Source organism: Idiotropiscis lumnitzeri, chromosome 9 (genome assembly GCF_059441095.1).
Source record: "Idiotropiscis lumnitzeri isolate Australia: NSW breed Sydney's pygmy pipehorse chromosome 9, RoL_Ilum_1.0, whole genome shotgun sequence".
NCBI classification, from domain to species: Eukaryota; Metazoa; Chordata; class Actinopteri; order Syngnathiformes; family Syngnathidae; genus Idiotropiscis; species Idiotropiscis lumnitzeri.
In genome coordinates, this window is record NC_142399.1 from 6,826,313 (window position 1) to 6,845,815 (window position 19,503).

Consider the following 19,503-nt stretch of genomic DNA (forward strand, 5'->3'; position numbering starts at 1 on the left):
CAGTCCGCCAGAAATCGGCATTCGGTGTGTACCCTGGTTTTGAGGTATAATTATAACGGCAAATAACAAAAATCGGTGACAATGTGGGAGAAACACTTCATAATGATGCTTGGTTAAATATACTGACATGAGATCATGAAAAATGTCATCATCGTGCCTCATTTCCATTCAAGTAGATGACTAAAATTGGATTTTGAACTGATAGGAATACTGAGAATCCTAAACTTTTGTTGAGTTTTGTTGCTACTTCTCATAACCTGATTTTGGATGTAAGTCAAACTGAGAGTGCTGAGAGAGAACTTTTGAACTCAAGAGCCATATTTTAAAATGAACTCATGTGCCAGATCATTCATAGATGAGAAAAAAAAATCCTAAATTAGTTCAAATGTTTACGTGAAACAGTTTAATTTAATTAGTATTAAAAAAAAGCAAAGATCGATTGTAAATATGTGCTTTGAAAAATGCTAACATGTAGCCACCTAGCATTTCAGCAGAAGTAAGTGTCATGGCAGAGACGTTTACACTATTTAAACCGTGCACTGTAAATATAAAGGCACACTCATGTACATGCATATTGAGCAGTCTTTTTCCCTTCCATTGACACTCCAATCAGCAATGTGTGGGCGGTTAGGCTCCAAGTGTAAAGTACAGGAAGCTCTTCATGCCGGATCCATTCTGCTCTCGTCTCCTGGCAGACACAAAAGCAGATTAAAGAAAGAAGAAGAAGAAAAACGCTGTCAATCTTATCGGCTGAGTGTGATTTTTAAGCATATGTTAATCTCCTCTCGTCCTCGCCGCTTGTTTATCTCTTATCAAACGTGGCACTAGGTGACGGCCAGCTTTGTGGCCACACTATGAGTGCCTTTATTGGGATAATTGCGGCCATTGTAGCAGGTGATACCGTCGTTTTCAAAACGGGACTTGTGGGTAAATAGGAGACATATTCAAAAAAGGGATTTTAAGCGCAAAAGGCTACATGACGCGTTTGAATGCTTCTTCGTGAGCACAGCTTAACCTTCAGTACGCCCACAAAAGCAAGGCAAAGGAACAATGCCGACCGAGGTCACTCGCACACGAGTGACTAAAACCACCGTATTCATGTAAATGTTAAGTTTGTCCGGGCCGGAGTGCATCCCCATTATTTGTATAAAATTCCCTCATCGTTGAGTGACAAAATATGTAGCATTCATTTTTATTTATTAATTTATTTACACTTTTTATTTGGGTCATGACAGGAGTGTTCACTCATCATTCATTACTTGTGAATAAATAAAACCATGATATTCATGTAAATGTTACGTTTGTCACTGCATGTGTTGTTTGCCCTTAGCTGGAGTGTTCACTCCTATTTGTTTAGCATTTAAGCTGAAGGATGGGCAACTGGCGGCGCGGAACACAACCTCGCTGAGCAGACCCTTGATTAAATAAACAAATAATAAATATATATATATTGATAGATATAATGTTAATGTCTTTATTTATTTATTTTTCTTTAGGAAAAAAAATCTTCGAAATACGCAGCGAAACATTAAATATGTTTTCCACAAAGAACGGGCGGAAATGGGAAAGGAAAATCCCAGAAAAAATCCAAACTGTAAATTCTCTGGTTCTGTACTGCAAATATGTCGGAGTCGAGTTGTGTTTTTAAAGTTGTTATATCACCAGTCAACACTAGGTGGCAAATGTGTTAGTTGCGCTTACACTGGGTCTTATACTGCTCTATTCTACAATGTGAGTAGGCCTTATCATTTTTTGTGGATTTGGAATAATATGCAGGACCAACATAGTATCACAATAATATAAACATTTTGAATGAATCTATTTTTGGGGAAAATGGATAAAATGAGCTACGGTTGCTTTCTTGTTCAACAATTTTTGTCTCATCCTTGAATGGTAATTTTTATGCAAGAGAGCCATTTGCATTTGTGTACATTTTAAATTCTTAAGTTTGTGCTAGTGCTTGGCAGGAGTGTATCTTCATTTGCGTAGCATTTAGCTTCATTTTATATGCACTATGAATGACTCAAGCACTGATGATACCGCTGATGATTCAAATGTCGAGGAGTGGCGCACTCCGATTTAGCTTCTCATGTGTGAATCACTAAAACCGTGCAACTTTTTTTTCAGGGCAGATGTGCCTAATTTGCATATCATTTAGCTTCATCATATTTATCAATGACTAATAATACCCCGGTATTAATATTTGTACGTTATATTTGTCAAGACCAGCGTGCACTCTTGTGTAGCATTTTGATCTCATGTATGATACATTGAGTAAGTGGTGTGTTACCAGCAGATTAGTAGAGATTATCCCTCACTTGGATATTGAACGACTGTGTGTTTATATTTGTGATGACTCAAACTTGTCGGTCACCCTAATCCACCATTAGCGTCGAGTTTGGTTGACGTCATGCGACGTGCACTCTTTCTCACGTTCGTGTCACAGCAATAAAAAAATAAAAATAAAATAAAATAGATAAATAAGAAAAGAAACAGCACCAAACAGCTTTAAGTATATTAGCATGGGCTGCTTCTTTTCTGCTGATGAAGCTTAGCTGTAATCATTGTAACTTTGGACAGATTACCAACGCGGCCGCCTTGTAAGCGCCGGCGGACTCGTCTTGACCTCCCCAGCGCAGGGCTTAAAGACACAAGAATGGCATTTTAGCAACTTTAATGGGATAACCGCTCTAATCTTCCGCCGGCCGCACGAGGAAAAGTGCGCTGGCTATAATACTCTGGTAGCTTGGCACGCTGTGGGATTTGCACGATGCTCGTTGTTGCAGCTTTTTAATCAAGACTTTGCTTCTTTTGTCACCGTTTGGTGTTTTGACTGTGACTTTGCTTCAAAACTCAGCCTCCTAAAACAGGATCCTTTCCACGCATAAAATTCAGGTGGCCTGTTTATTATGACTAGATTCCCAAAATGTCACAAGAAACACAAAGTCTACCATTTTGCTTTGAAAGATTCACTTTGAGCACTTACCAGGGGTCCTGAAACTCTTATCCTGTTGCAAATTTTTAGAAAATTAAGACCCGGTATCTTTTTGCAACCCCAAATTCAGTAGACATTTCTATTATCAGTCGACCCACAATAAAGTCTCGACACCCAAATAAACCCAGGAGGTCTGCCAGTTTGATTTGAAAGAGCCATTTTAGGGCCTTTGCCAGGACAATGTATCCTGTTGGAATATTGTGAAAATTAATTTCCTCAAGTCAGCCAGATTGGCTTAGCGCGGCAAAATGATCAGGGATCCAAGACAAACTCTTACTCATATTCCAATTCAGATTACATCTACTAGACAGATGGGCGATGCTCCAGTTGCAAAGAATTTCAGTTTTCGCCATGACACTTTTAATCTGGCGCACCCCCTGCAGTATGGGAATCCCTGGCATAGAGGATTGGAGAAGAAAAGACCGCTCAGGATCAGTGCCTTAAAACCCATTGCCTTTTGCTTGCCTTTGAGGGAGCAAAACAAAGGCTTTTTTTTTTTTTTGCTTTGTTTTGTGTGAAAATGTGTGCATGTGTATGTGTGTGTGTGACTCCGAGGTTCAGCCGGGTCAGAACACAGATTAACCCCCTCCTTCCCTCAGAACCCCCCACCCTTTTGCCTTTACTCCCGCTCATTCCGTTAATCCCGGCGGCCATTTGAATGTTTGAGCGGCACAACAATTTAATTAAGAGTCGGCGCAGGCAAACGCAGCGGTCCACCCAATGCGGTGACACCACCCTCCCAGATGTGGACTACACCTACCCACCCACACCACCAACATACCCCCACCTCCCTTTCTTATGTTCTCCAGCTCCATGTCAACCTTTCATACATTCTTTAACAGTGGGGATGAAAGGGGGATTTTTAGGAAGATTAGGGAACGGGATCCTCTAGGCATTGTCTGACAATCCTCAGATAAAACGAGCCGGGTGGACAGAGTCAACGGGGGTTGAGGGGGGTGATTGTGCAGAGAGGGGCGCGCGAGGAGGTCGGGTCGGTTGGGGGGGGGCTCGCAGGGGTGCGCGGAGCCACTTGCCTTGGGACGTGTAAGTTACATTTTGTTGTGCTCGCTTTGTTTTCGCGACGCTTTCTTCAATTTCTTTCCGTTGCGCGGCCTTGCCGTGCCAGGAAAAGGGGGACGATTAACATTTTCAGTGTGTGTGCGTGTGTGTTGGGGCTTGGGGGGGTAGGAGGTAAAGTGGGAGGGTGGTGGCTCGCCTTGGAGAGAGAATTGAGAGGTGGACAATGGCCGCTTATGATAATCTGCTCTTTATTGGAGCATCCCGCCAATGCTTTCATCAGCCGCCTGTGTGCCCCCGGACCCCTTGCAACACGAACGCATGCGCACAGGCATTACATCCAAGTTCTACCCATGCCCCTCTTGTTCTCAAGCTCCCACAGACAGCAATTTACAGAGTAAAACACATTTTTATTACCAATTTCAGTAAATGATAGTATTGTAGCTTTCTATACTGTATTAAAGTGTGTCGTATCTATTTAAAACCATTTGTTTGCTTCTGAATGAAATTTAAACCTTGTCCTCTTTATTATTATTTGGGGTATTGGAGGGGCGAATTTCATGCATATATCAAAATTCGTTTTACATTTTATCTTGTATTGCAATGTTTTATGTTACATATAAGTCAGATATTTTATTTTATCTATTGCTTTGTTACTTAATTACAGACAAATTTGATATTTTTAATTTGTGCCATACATACAATCAGATGAGATGCATTTTAAGGGTTTTATTTTATTTGCATACTATGTCGCATTACTACAGAAAATGTTTTATATATATATATATATATATATATATATATATATATATATATGTATATTAATTAATAATATGACGTATTGAACAGCCAACAAAATCTATTTCATCATTTGTATTTGCATTTCCTTCGATTGACTGTCAACCATTTCAGGGTGCACCCTGCATCTTGCCTAAATTCAGCTGGGATAGGCTGCAGCACGCTCTCGACTCTAGTGAGGATAAACGATTCGGAGAAGGAATGAATTAATATTTGTCTGTGGGGTGTTACATATATATATATACATAAAAAAAACATTTTAAACAAATGTTTAAATATATATTTTATTTTAATTATTCTATTAAATATATAAAATCACTTTTTACATTGCATACACAGCAAAAGTGTTTTTTTATGTGTCATTATTTATTTATTTCTATTATTTATATTTTCTGTATTATTTTTGGTGTCTTTACTAATGGTGACATGGCAAATCAGAGACTTTGGTTTTTTGTTGTTGTTGTGTTTTTTGTTGTTTTGTTTATTTATTTATTTTTTATATTTTCATGTTCCATTGACAACTAAATTAGTTTTGGTTATTTTTATTTCAATTTTGATTTAAAGCTGAGTTATTCGTAACCACCTGTTGGCTTTACAATGTGTTGGGGGCTTTTCTTGGACACTTCAATAATTTTTAGACAATGACTAGTCCAATGCATGACGTTAAAAATAATGTTGCGACTTTTTTTGCGTTGTTAGTCATTACTTCATTCTTTTTGTGTGCTGAGTATGGGAATGTAGTGCTACTCCACTGAGACTGGGCTGAAGTAAGCATCTTTTTTTTTTTTTTTTACCAAAGCACAAAATACAGTGACATAATAACACTCTTTAGATCTGGTTGATTTTGCATCTGAAAAGTGTTATTTTTTCCTGCTATATTTTTGTATATTTCGACCATGAAGTGTGTATGACGCTTTGCAAAGTGTCGCAGAATCCGCGGGCCGGCCGCTCAATTAACAGCGGCTTTCTCATGGTAACGGCGGCAGTGACGTTGGACAATGTGGGTTAATGACGGAGGTTTGGCCCTGATAATTACGCCATTCACTTGCTAACGCAGCTGCTGGCCAGCTTCCCCCTCACCCCGCAATAGGCCCCATCCAGACCCCCGTGCACACTCCTCCCCATTGCCAATTGTAATCAGCACTCGGGGCTACAAATACCAACAGCTGTGTTTCCCAATACATTTCCATTTAAATATCTATTTCAACGTACGTGTGTGTACGTATGTGTGTCTTGAGCCCATGTGGTGACTCCAGCAACATTAGCCACTTTAACGCCAAAACCTTCAAGTTGTTTACTGCATTTATAGTAATAAATTGACAGAAGTAACAAAATAGAAATGTACTTCATTGCCGTAATTAATTTAACACTCAGGCTTTGTTGGATTGTGCTGATTTTAAAAATAAGAAGATTGAGTGATCATGATCCCCTATCCAAAAATGGATAATAAAATAAAAAATCAATTGTTTAACCGAGAATGAAACCTAGTTTGCCCAATTTGCATGAGTCGATCCAGTATGCGGCAAGAAATAAATTCTGCTGTTTTCATGCATTTCTTCTATATATTCTTTACTTGAGTATTTATTTTTTCAGATGACCTTTTACTTTACCAGCCACCGATACTTAAGCCCCCAAAAAATTCAGACAACAAATAAGTCTCCCTTCCTTCCAGTAGTTGGTGGTATACTGCGGCCGGTAGAAACATAAGTGGATCATCATGTGCGTCAGAAAGGTCTTTATTCACAATTATCTGTCGTTGTGCAAATTTAAATTTTAACGTATGTATTATGATACCATAGTACTAGTGGTGTCTGTGAGTATTCGGGTGACTTTTCAGATTCCTATCGGTTTCTATCTATCAATTCCTTGTTACTTCTTTTCAACATCTGCAGATTACGACACAACATAAAAAAAAATCTTAATTGAGGTCTGGGGATTTAGACGGGAAAAAACAGTACAGGCACGACGTGTTGAAGCGTGAGTCAGGGAGCTGAGAAATTAATTTTTCACTTTTGCGCCAAGTTGTCAAGTAAAAACTTGACTTTTATACTTGAGTACATTTCAGATTGTGACTGAAATTATTTTTTTTTTCCTAGAGTTGAATAAATTATTCTACTTTTACACTTTCTGAAGTATCTGTACAGAGTGTGAGTACTTTTTCCACCTCTACTTATTCACCATCACAGGAACTAAAATGAGGATGACTAATGCCGTTAGCCCACCGTCGCAGATTAATTCATTAAGCATTTCATTATTGTTCCCCTCGCCCACCCAATGTCACCAGGCGTGAAATATGACACCCCTCAAATTTGTTCTAACATCTACCCCAGGGGGTCAAGCTTCCATCCCCCACCCTTACACACACACGCATGCACGCGCACACACACATTGGCTAATGGAGCAGGCGGGGCTATTTATGCTAAATAGATCGTAGCTGTCCGTCAGTGAGCGGAGGGGGACGGGATTCCTCCTCAGGGTGTTATCGCCGCGACGCACTCACTTGCTCCCTCATTCACAAAATTGGGCTTGGCTCAGACAGGAGCGATTGGTGCTAAACTAAAGGAACAACACGCTCAAGTAAAGCCGCGAGCATTGATGAACAGGCCTTCGCACGCCCTTTTTCATTTCATGATGATCAGAGAAACTCGTTTTTGGGCTCCTGTTTTCTCGCTTTCCAGAGCCTGGAATTGGCCTCAGATTGGCTGCTCCAAATTGTCCAACTTCCTGTTCTGTTTGAGGCATGGGCCCTTGGAACTTTTTCACGTGTCCTGTTATTATGATATATTTATTGACATGTCCATCAAATTAGTGTTGATCGGCGAAACTGGTTTGAAGGGTTTGTTTTTCCAGCGACACTTAAACTCCGAAGGTGTCCCGCCTTTTGTGGGTCTGGTACCACCTCCAAAGATGGACTCAGTCCCCTTATGTCAACACATCAACACAAACAAACAAAAAAAGACCTGCAGTGTGTGGTGAAAGAGGCTTAAATAAAATCCACGTGCTGTCCCTGTCCGAAACACGACACTGCGGGCTCGACACGTTTAGCCCACTGCTAAAGCGTTCGTGCTAAGCCTCCGCCAATTAACGCCGCAGCTGAAGTTGACTGTAGCATAAGTCAACTCTCCGTCAACCTAAACACCCACACCCCGGTCTTCTAAGCTCCCCCGGCGAGCTTCACACCTCACCGTGTGTGTAAATACGTGCACTCAGGGGAGCTAAAGTACCTGGCTTAGCCCCACCGAGCCACTGCTTATCAACAGGCGCCCCGTAACACCAGCATTAAGCCGGGTTGCGGGCAGGGATGTTTAAACATGTTTTTAGGGCTAAACGCCGTCTGATACTTTGGGAAAAATGGCAGAAATTTGCAAAGAAAGGGTTGAGGAGACACTCTTGTGTCCTGCCCATTTTGGACACTGTCAGCCTAACAAATACAGGAAACGATACATTCCAAACCCACCTGGTGAAAATCCAAAAGGAAAGACTTTTATTTTATTTTTTACCGCTACCATTACATTTAAAATCTCTGTAAAGTAACACATTTGTCTTGTCTGCACGCTAGTTTGTCAAATCTGACTTTTTTTTTTTCCCACCCCTCCTCGCTCTCCTATCTTTCGCTGCATGACATGGACTCACAATCGACAATGGGGCGTTCTAAAGCAGGCATGTTAAGTGCATTTTCACGATGGAAGCATAGCTAGCTGGTCAACTACACGTCGCAATTGATCTGTATAACTACTGGTGCAAACAAAGTAACTCAGAGTCCAAAGTGCACCATGCATTGCAATTGTTGCCATGCCCCAAATGTCCCATTTGCCAAAACTGAAATGGCGATGAACAGTTTAGCGCTTGAGCTCCACAATTCCACATTACACACTTGTCGTTCATTTCACGTCTTAAGCAATTATCTTTAAACATGTATAACATGTTTAGAAACAATTATATTATAATAATTCACTTCAAAGGATTTTTGAAGAATTAAAACACACTTAAATCTGTTTAGCATTTAGAGTAAAACTGAGTCATAAAATAAATATCAAAGCACATCATTTTGGACTTATATTTTATATTTTAAAGGGGAAGTCAACCCCAAAACATTCTTTGAAGTAAAATGTTCAATGCGCCTTCACTCATCTAAACACAACATTCTGATTCATATTGCGTTTGTGCAATATGAATTAGCAGCAAAATCCACCCATTTTTCGCCATTTTAGACGGGCGGCCGTTTGGTCACATCTGTTGACTGGAAATGACATCACAGTTGCTCAGGGCTCAGGTAAACGACCAATCCCACAAGCAGTCACTTAAAAATTCGGGATCTAGCCGAGGTTCACTGTACGCGAACTAAATCCCACGCCTAATGGCTACTGTGTTGGAGGAATGGGTGGTGGTGTGTGTGGGGGGGGGGGATTACTGCACTGTTTTGCATCAGTTGCCTTCTGCTGGGTGGCCCCTGCTTGACAAAAAAAAAAAGAGGCAAAGGAGAGAGGAAAAGCATTTAAAGCGGCACATTGAGGAGGAGAGGAGGGCTCTTAAAGCCTTCAAAGCTCAGGAGAGGAGAGATCTGCCATTCAGCAATTCAGCTGTTGATGTTTTCTGGTCCGCAACAATCAAGGAGGCTTCGGAGAATGACGCCATTGCACTCCCTCCCCCTCCTTGAATTTTTTTTTTTTAGTGTGTTTGCGTGTGTATTTTTGTGTACTTTTAGATGATTTGTGTGTGTGTGTGTGTGTGTGTGTGTGTGTTATATTACAGGCCTAGAAAAGAAAAAGCATTGGCAATGGGCCTGGGAAAAAAAAACGTTGACGTTAGGGAAGAAGATGAGGATGAGGAGGGCCAGATGACGGAGCTATTCATCGGCTGATAAGAGCTGATGGAGGGGTTAATAAGCTACACCAGCGGGTCATCGCCGCCTTTTTTGAGGCGGTAGAGGAGCAGAAAGGAGAATGGACGAGATGTGTGTGCGTGCATGTGTGTGTTTCAAGTATCTCCTGCGTTTGAAAGAGTGTGAGTGTCCCTCCAAGTTGTCTTTCACCCCACACTTAAGAGGTGTAGGCCGAGTTTTATTCTCAACCGGGTAGCCAAAAACCTTTCCATATTGCTCACCTGTCGGAGCTTTAAGGGTTCACATAATCTCGATATGTGTATCATCCCAGTTTTACCAACTATGTTAATCAAAGCACTTTTCAAGCAGAGATTCTTTAAAAAAGTGGCTGTGGAATAGAACATTTATTTGCGTCTTTCACACAGAACCCAGCAAAAGCGGGATTTTTGCTGCTTTCACGTAGCAACACATAATCCCACACATTTCTTGTTTTCTTCACCGCTTGCCTGCCTCACACACACCCTTTTACTCCTCTCGCAAAAACGGCGCCGAATGAAACCATCTGATTGGCCGGTTCTGTGGGCCGATTTACAAGGCACACCTGTGCTTCCTGGAAATCCGTCAAGAACAGGAAGGCTAAATGACAATAAGCACTGGCGGACAAAATCTTATAATGGTCCGGGGTCATATAAAATTATCCACATCATCTCGACATGCTCTCTCTCAGGTGGATGTTATTCCCAGCGAGCGTTCCCGCTGTCATCCCGCGTTTGTTTGAGGAATCATTGAATCCAAATAGAAAGCGTCCCCCAAAGGGCCGAGTGAGCTGATGAATGGCGACGGGTGTGCGTGGGGTGGCGGCGCTCCCCAAGTGTGGGGTCTCTTCTTTTCCTCCTCCATACCTGCCCTTGTCCCGGAGCTAATAACCCAGGCTCCCTATATCAGCCACTCACCTTCATAATAAAAGCCAGCTCCCCGTGTAGCGCCAGATCACGTCGTTAATAGGATGATGCCTTTTGTGCTGAGATTATGAGTGGGGATAGCCTCTCCTCGCTTCTCTTTACATTCACACACCAAGCCACGGGCATCCTGCGGGGGGCTCCCCATCGAGCCGAGGCGATCGTAAATGAGGCCTTTGTTCCCGGAGCTTGTACGCTAACGGGCCAGCTAATGAAATAGCTTTTAGAGCGGGGGTGGGGGATGTCGGCAGGTGAGCGAGGCCTTCTTCTCTGTGATATTAATTACCTGAAGTGCGGCCCGGCTCTTCATCTGCCTAATGCGGAGGTGCGTGTTGATAATGGTGCTAGTGACAATAATAATGAGACAGGTAATTGAAGAGGGAGGGGGGGGAGGACACCCCCCCGAGCAAAGTGGAGGCAGGTTGTAAATCATCTTGTTCGGCTCACTCGAGCGCTTCTGACGCACGCTAACGTTATTGCTAACGAGGCCGTTGCTTGAGCTTTATTTTATTTTTTTTGTCTTTTCTTGTTATTCTGGCCAATGATATCATCCAATGACATCATGAAACCAACTTTCTTTGTTGCCAAGAGCTCTATCACAATCACATTTTAGTATTGTAGGCTCTTTTAGTCTCTGTGTCGAGTTTGCCAAGCATACATGCCGCGTAAATGCCCTGAACTGAGAAATAGCAAGTAGTAAGGCTGACAACATGCCAAAATGGCCGCACAGGAGCCACCATGGATGTGCAATGTCTTACTATTGTTACCTTTAAGCAACTTATCTACCGTACCAATACAATTTTCGGACCATACGGTGCACGTGAAATTCTTTTTTAGCAAAATCTGACAGTGCGCTGTGTGATGGTGATGGGAACGGCGTGCCCTGTGTAAGGATGGATGTCAGCTTTTCAGTTCATCATCTTTAATCCAAAGTCTTTTTACGTTCACATTATCATTCTTAGCCACATCTAATCACAACCAGGCGTCTACATTTTTTTCTTCATACCAGAACTAGGACTACTTCTGCTTCTGTGTCTAAGCCTCATGGGAAATGTCGTCCTACTAGTCTAATGCTGCAGTCAAGTAAATCTTCTCTGGCTGCGTGTTTCCAATCTTCCAATGTGGGATTATATCACTGGGGTCTGTGGGACCAAGCGGTCAACGTTAAGTTAAATTCCGTCCCATTTACTTTCACGTTCATGTATTCTCATTCTCATCTGCGTCTAATCTCTAGCAGAGTAGCTAGTAGCCTGAACTACTTCCTGCTTTCATGTCGAAGAATTAATGCTGTCAAGCGAATAGATTTCTAATGAATCGGAAAAGAAATTCCATTATTAATCACAACATTTAGAAAATAATCTCCCTTGTATCTTTGCTGCTGTAACACTGCAAATGTCCCCATTGTGGGACTAATGAAGGCCGTAAGAAGTATATAAAATAACCTCAAATTGTCTCTTCGTCTCATCCAACCTCCTCTTTCCTTGCCTCCTCCCTCAAATAAAAAGGAGCTTCTGCTTAGCAGGCATTGTGTTCTAATCCCCCGTGGTGGTCGTCTCGCTGGCCGCCACAATGTCACAGGAGCTTAATATTTGCGGTGATTATTTGCTTGTTTTATTGGACTCAGAGGCGGCACACTGACCCGCCGTTATCCCGCTGCTGGCGTCTGTTTTAAAGTTGACTACAGTAATCCACCACCGTACTAAGTCCCGGCACATTGCTTTCATTGCCTTTCGTCCGTAATGGAATGACATCACACCAGCGCCAATGTGCACACGTGACTTTTGTAAAGCCAGTGTTTTTATTACTTGGGACAAATTGTTACAAATATTGATATCTATAATACACTGGCCTCTATTGTTTGTCAGCTTTATGCTCGCTGTTTAATGCGTCGATGGACCACTGCCAACCTGAAATTATAATAAAAACTCTATGAATAACAATAGGAGATCATATTTCCTCATTAAATATCAACAAGTATGTTTGAAAGTGGACTATAAAACTGGCAGATGACAAATCCTGCCATGAAACAAATCATACCAAACATTTAAGTGTTCTGTCAGTTCGTCAAATCGTTCCGTTCAACAGTTTGGTTGTAGAAATGTAGAAATGCATATAAATCAGGATTATTTTTTTGAAACACATTTGTATTTTTCTTTCTGAAAAATTCCCAAATTTGTATTCCCAATATATTCAGAATAACTCAACCAGATTCGAGAATCAACCTAACTTGAGTGTGTATGTGTGTGTGTGTATGCAGGCAACAACAAGGAGGAGGAGGAGGCCATGATGCAGGAGTGGTTCATGCTGGTCAACAAGAAGAACGCCCTCATCAGGAGACAGAACCAACTCTCTCTGCTGTACGTTCACGTCGTGTACTTACTCTCTCATTGATTGACATGAAATCAATGGAAATGTGCGCATTATATGTGTCTATTGCCAGTGTCTTTGCATGTATATATATATGTGTATGTGTGTGTGTGTGTGTGAGTGTGCGTGCTCAGCTGGTCCCCACACACAAATTTTTGCGGATGTGGAAGCGTGCGAGCGGCGAGATTGAAGTATTCCTAATCACATTATATCACGACCAAAGAGTGTGGGGGTGGGGGTGGGGGGGGCTGGCGTTTAAAGTGGCCAATTGACAGAAGGGCTTATTATGAGGCCTTTGTGGTCCCTCTTTGTGCGGGAAAGACGAGCGTCAAGGACAAATTCTATTAAGGCTCATTTTTTAATATGGCTGAAAGAGGAAAGAATTGAATTTGCGCCACACACATACACACACCTGCCGTGATGTCATTTCACACACACAAACGCACTGAAAAGGTGTGTGCGTGCATGGGTGTGCGCGTGTATGTGTGTGCGGCACTAGATTAAAAGTGTGAGAAGGTTCCAGCGAGTGTGGCAATCGATGTTTATTTATGTGGGCGTCCTGCCGTAATGATTTAGTCATTAACATATTGATGAACTTTGCTCCTCCCTCCCGCCTGCAGGGAGAAGGAGCACGACCTGGAGAGACGCTTCGAACTGCTCAACAGAGAGCTCAGAGCCATGCTGGCCATCGAAGGTAACACACACACACACGCGCGAACTGAAATTGACATGCTGAGGAATTGTATCGGTGTTGTGGTGTTATAACCTTTAAGCGACGTCATATATTCTTTATCCTCTGCAAAAGACTACTATGACTGCGTCTTACTAAGGAGCTGCGACCTCTCTATGTATACCTGACTGTAACATGCTAACTCCAGGTGATCAAGGTCTGCTCACCAGAAGGAGCAGCAAAATGTCCATTGAATTGAAGAACAAAATGTCGCAAAAAAAACAAAACATTTCTTTACATTCTCTTTAATGTTGTCTTTACTGTGTGTTTTTTTTATAAAGTACAAATTGTAGGATGTTATTTTTTGTGCTACAAAAAACATTCCAAATTTTTGTTGTTGTTTTTTGGGTTGAGAGAGACTAAATGGTCTTTTATTTGCATCGTAATGGGAAAAGATGATTTGAAATGTTTTCGGAATGGAACAATTAGAACACGACTGTAATTCTGAAATTTTAAATAACACAACGACAAAATACACAGAGCCGCAACACACCAACTGAGTGTACACAGCAATGCTCACATTCAATTAGTATCGTTTTTTTTATTTTTTATTTTTTATTTTTTTTTGAGAGAGAAGCAAATGTTTGTATGTGTTCAAATGCGCACTCGGCCATTCTCTGTGTTTGATGAGCTTGATGCTAATTGTGTGGACGAGGATTAGACCGCGGTCCTGCCAGGGATTTCACTGGTTGATGCTTGATCAATGCTATCTGTTTCCTCCGCCACCTAGGCCCAACTAGCCGATGCCTGATTGCTGAGCCACGCTGCGTTTTTCATAATCCAAAGCGCGTTAAGCGTCCCGCCGCCATTGTGTCGTATCAAAGTTGTCGGGTGGCAAGTGGAGGTGGGAGGCTCCGGGGGAAAGTTTAATCCCTTTCGACGGCGTCCTCTTTGGCAAAATGAACCTTTGGCCAATCAATGCTAATTGATTTTGCTATTCGACATTGACCACCCCACCCCGCCATAAGACCACCACTCCCCTCGACAGCCTCCACGCGACCATTGTCATTTCACTGATAAGCTACCTGCGCCATCATGAATCAATTGTAATTAGCACGAGAGCTGGGGTGGCTGGGGAGACTCCAGAGGGGAGGGGGGCAGACATGCATAGTCGAGCAGTAGCGAAGGAGCACGCCACGCTGGCTTCCGTTTTAGTTATTTATCGGTATCGAGCCGCTTTGTCATCAGCGTCACTCAAATGTGTGCGTGTGTGTGTGTGTGCGTCAGTGACTCTTATTTGGTGCTTGGTCAGGCCCATTGAGCGACAGCCAGGCGTGAGAGTGATTGTCGATTTGGTTGGCCAGTCCATCACACACACACACACACCTGTTTCAGATAAACTAACAGTGATACACACAAAGCATATTGCAGCAAATAGCGGTCGACACCTTTAGGTGTACTTTTTTTTATATTGCTGTACCTTGACAAACAAGTTTCATTTGTCTTGTGACCATGCTCGTTACTAAGAACATTTGTATCTTGAATCACATCTTTACGAGGGGGTGTAGCAAAAAACGATTTGAATGGGGAAAAATCCGTTTCTGAGTACATTGAATCGAACCAAATTGAATCACTTGAAAACATATCGAGATACATCTTGAATCATCTTTTAGACCTTTGATGCCACATTTTCAGTGCTGACAAGATCATTCATATTGTAAGTCCAACTCCCATTGAATCGGACCGTGTCGAATCGTTCCGCTTTAAAATGAACCTTCCTTAAACCATATCGCACCCCTTGTGTCGAATTCTCTTTTGTTGGAGCGACGTATACCTCCAATCTTTCCTCATTGAACTGAATGGAAAGAGCCATTAAGCAGTTAGGCCTCCCCAAAAAACGGACGATTTTTGTAGCACAAATATTGTACTGTGCTTGCGTTGAAAAGATGCACTTTTAATATAATTGAATAAAATGCATAGATGAATAGTTTGTTCTTCATGATAATTCAACGGCCGTGGTGCTGCTCATTCTGACGTATGAATAATTTCCGCCATGCTACACGTAGCTTTGATGATGAAACACTGACGACCGCCCCAACTAAGTGGCAATGGTTGGTTTTTTTTTGCAGAGGATAAAAAATGTATGCCTGCGAGAATTGTTGTATGCTGTTTTTGCATGTTTCTGTTTTTTTGTTCAAAGTTCAAGTTCAAAGTTGTTTCAAGGTTTAGAACATTCAGGCTAGTTTTGTGCACCCGCCTATGTTTTGTATTGTACGTTAGGTTTTGGATAGCAATTATTTGCAATAAAAAGGCAAGCGAGAAATAAGTGACATAAAGAACATCATAATAACAAAAAGAATTCAAATTGATCTTTGCGACACCACGCAAGAATGTTTACGGTGCTGCTTTTTTGGTGAACTAAAATGGAAACTAAATTTGAATTAAAATGGAGGCTGCCATTTATTTATCTTTAGTGGAGAACTGAAGCAGATTGGGTGGAAAACACCTTCAAGTACGCCAAAAAATGAAGACTGACACAACATTGTGGAGTGACAACATAAAGGTCCACTGTAATGCGCTGCTGTTTTGATTAGCAACAGAGCACAGACGATAACCGTTTAATATCCTCGTAAAATAGCGTCCGTGAGCTGAGACGACTACGCTTACTCTCATTTTTCTTTGGTAATGGGAAAAAAGGAAGCCGTTTAGGTGAGGGAGGTGTTCATGTGTTAATTAGGCCATGCGGACTATTTGAGTTGCGGCCATTATTTGAGGAAATACGATAAACACCAGGCAAATGCTTACGTAGTGAGCCGAATGACATGTTTGGGGAGGCGTGCAGATAGACATTTTGCTGTTGTTGACAACGCGTGTGTGCGCGTGCGTGTGCGTGTGCGGGTGTGTTTGTGTGCTGGTGGGATGCCAGACGGGGAAATGCCATCTGTATGCCACGCTCTCATCTCACCGCCACAAAATTGATCCACTATGGCCTCTTTATCTGCTTACACATTCACACCTCTGCTTGTGTATGTGTGTGTGTGTCACGCCGATGTGTGTGTGCGTGCTTGTGTGTGTTGTAAAGCGGGCGCCCTCTCAGCATCTAAAAGGGATTTATGCATAGTCGGGTCCTGGAGTTTTTCCTGTTACGCTTTGATATGATAAGCTTTTTTTTTTTTATATGTTTAAAATCAATATGTAATCCTATGCAGGAGCTTATCCCCGCGCACACACACACGCACACACACACACATATAGTTTGTAAATCTATTTGGGCTTTTGTAAGGCACGGGGGCGGCGCCTTGGCCTCCATTGATTAGCTTCACTGTGGAATGCGATCACATCGGCGAGTTTTCATGATGTCGCCAACTCGGGGTGTATGGAGCCACATTTTTATTTTGTGTGTGTGTGTTTATGCAACAAGAGTGTTTTCTTTCTACGCAGCTGTCATTTAACCAACGACAGCTGTTGTGTTTTGTTCATCTATTGAGATGATTTATGTCTTCTTTTTCTTTTTGCTCTAATTTATGTCGCTGGTGCGAGACGAAGTGCAACCGAGTTCTCGATAACATGGCCAGAAAATAAATCTGTAGAAATAGTTTATATATAGGAATAAGTTCACGCTAGTTTGTGCTACTCGGGCGAGGTTAAATGTTGTCCAAATTATGAGAAAATACCAAAAAAGAAACGGCAACAAATGCAGTTTTATTTTTTTACTTGAGAAACAACACACATTTTTTTTTCCATTTTTGTGTTCATCAATGATATGATTCCTCCTCAAATGACATTCCCGAGCCTCTTCTGGGAAGGACTTTCTTCAAGCTTCTGATTGGCTAAAAGGAAATATTTGAGTTTTAGCACCACCTTTCTGTGTGGTCTGAGATTAGAGCGGACAGAGTTTTTGATGGGATTCAAATATTTTTAACTACCCACATTCGTAGAAAACGTTTGTTTCTCCCTGCTTTGTGAAGGTTTTTGGCAAAATGACGTCAAAGATTTTGGGAGGGTTGTGTGTGTTTTTTTTCTACGTCACAAAATTTGAAGGTACATGATTTTCATTTCTATTATCCCCCTTTCCTCACATTTGGGGGGACAGATTATGTTGCGGAAAAAAAGTATACATTTTTTTATCTCCTGATTTTTTTTTTCCCCAGATAAAAAAAAATAGAACAGAATTTAATTCACAAATTTAAGCGTTATTATTTTCATTTTCCTCAACGTTGCCTTACTCAGTCTCTCCTGGAGAAGACTTCTCGCTTGTGATTGGCTAAAATGACCGCTTTGAGTTGGCGCGCCACCTGTTACTTTGCATGTACGTTTCATTTTAAAGCAACAGCGGATTCTAAGTCATAGATGACAACTTTTGCGTCTGCTTCTTCTTCGCGCTGACACGTTTTCCACTTGGACTTTTTTTTTTTTTTTTTTTTTGCCAGCATCTGGGAGACGCCAAACTTGTTTGGGGCGCTCCTCTCTCCGATGAATGCATTGGGAGGGTGGGGGTTACATACAGGCCTGGAGGGGGTTCACGGGGATTGGACCAGCGCATTCTTGTGTGCCTTGTGCCGACTCACATGGTTACCAGCGGCGTGCACGGCCAGACTTAATCTGAATATGCAGCCACCGTGCCAGCAGTGGGCAAGGTTTTCCCCTGCGTGGAAGCTCTCCGTGAGGGGCGGGGTTGGTGTGTGTCTGTGTGCGTGCGTGGGTTGTGTGTATGTGTGGGTTGGGGTTTGCATAATGTCCGCGGGGTGTTGTGTTGGTTGGCGGGTGTCTGCTTACCCAGCCTGTCCCGCTCCGCTCACGTCTCTCATCTCCTCTCTTTATTGTTTACTTTCCTAATGAGGGGGGCGGGACCAGGACATGTTTGATTGACAGCACCATGCCCCCACCCCAATCTCTCCTTCCCCAGCACACGCACACACACACAAAGCCGCACACACTGGCTTTCAGGCTGAGGAGCTCTGAAGATGATTTTTTTTTTCCCAACAACATTCCTCTCTGCTTGTGGGGAATTTTTTTACATTTTTTTTAAAACTTCCCATTGCACCATGTTGTGAAGCGACTGTTGCTGAGGATTTGGGGATATCGGACATATCCAACAGAGAATGACCATTAAACCCCACTAAAGCGTTCCTCTTTCTCCACGACTTTCTGTTTTTAAAATACACGGAAAACTCCTAAAAAATTGACAAAACATGCTGTGGGATGTCCATGTGTCACAATGTTGTGCGGTGGCCTAGTTGCTTTGGATTGTTGGAGAGAAGACGCATTTAGCTGAGAATCACAACTCAAAAACACTGAACTTTTTCTTGGGATGTATAATTGTGAGCGTGTTGCGGGCTGGACACATTTTCCTGAGTGTGACCCCTCGCATGGGTCAACTTGCTGCTTTTTACAAGTACAATAAAATCATCCAATAAATGATGGACTCATATAACATGAAATGGGGATGAACATTGGTCACCAAGTTGTGGGACTGCCTGCTCACTGATAGCGATGAGGATGACCACTCACACGACTCGTTTTCTCCTCTGGCTACCTGACGTACTGCTGTGCAAAATCCATGCAAACATTTGGACAACACCGCTGTGGGATTTACATTTATCCTTCCAGAGTAAATTTGGTTATGTTGTGGGTTTTTTTGGGGGGGGGGCAAGAAGGGGAGAAAAGAGATTTGTGGGAGGACAAATATTGGAACTGTGTTCATTTCGCCCAGTGCTCCACTTCAAAGACACACCCGGGGACCAATCAGGAGCGAGCGCAGACCTTTCTGGATACACACACGCACGCACACGCCTAAAGTATTATCACATTAAGTTTATTTTGAATAATGTTGGATTCATTTATTGGTCAATCAATATGTCATCAAATATTAATG

At 42.2% G+C, this 19,503-nt stretch overlaps 1 protein-coding gene across 4 annotated transcripts in view; it reads left to right on the forward strand.

Annotated features, from left to right (window-relative positions):
- The window catches only part of ehbp1 (EH domain binding protein 1), a 102,744-nt gene that overhangs the window by 80,565 nt on the left and 2,676 nt on the right, over positions 1-19,503 (forward strand). For all 4 annotated transcript variants that reach the window (XM_088304758.1, XM_088304761.1, XM_088304759.1 and 1 more), the window contains 2 exons: positions 12,849-12,948; positions 13,579-13,652. In XM_088304758.1, coding sequence (XP_088160884.1) covers positions 12,849-12,948; positions 13,579-13,652 — 174 coding nt within the window. The remainder of the gene's footprint in view (positions 1-12,848; positions 12,949-13,578; positions 13,653-19,503) is intronic.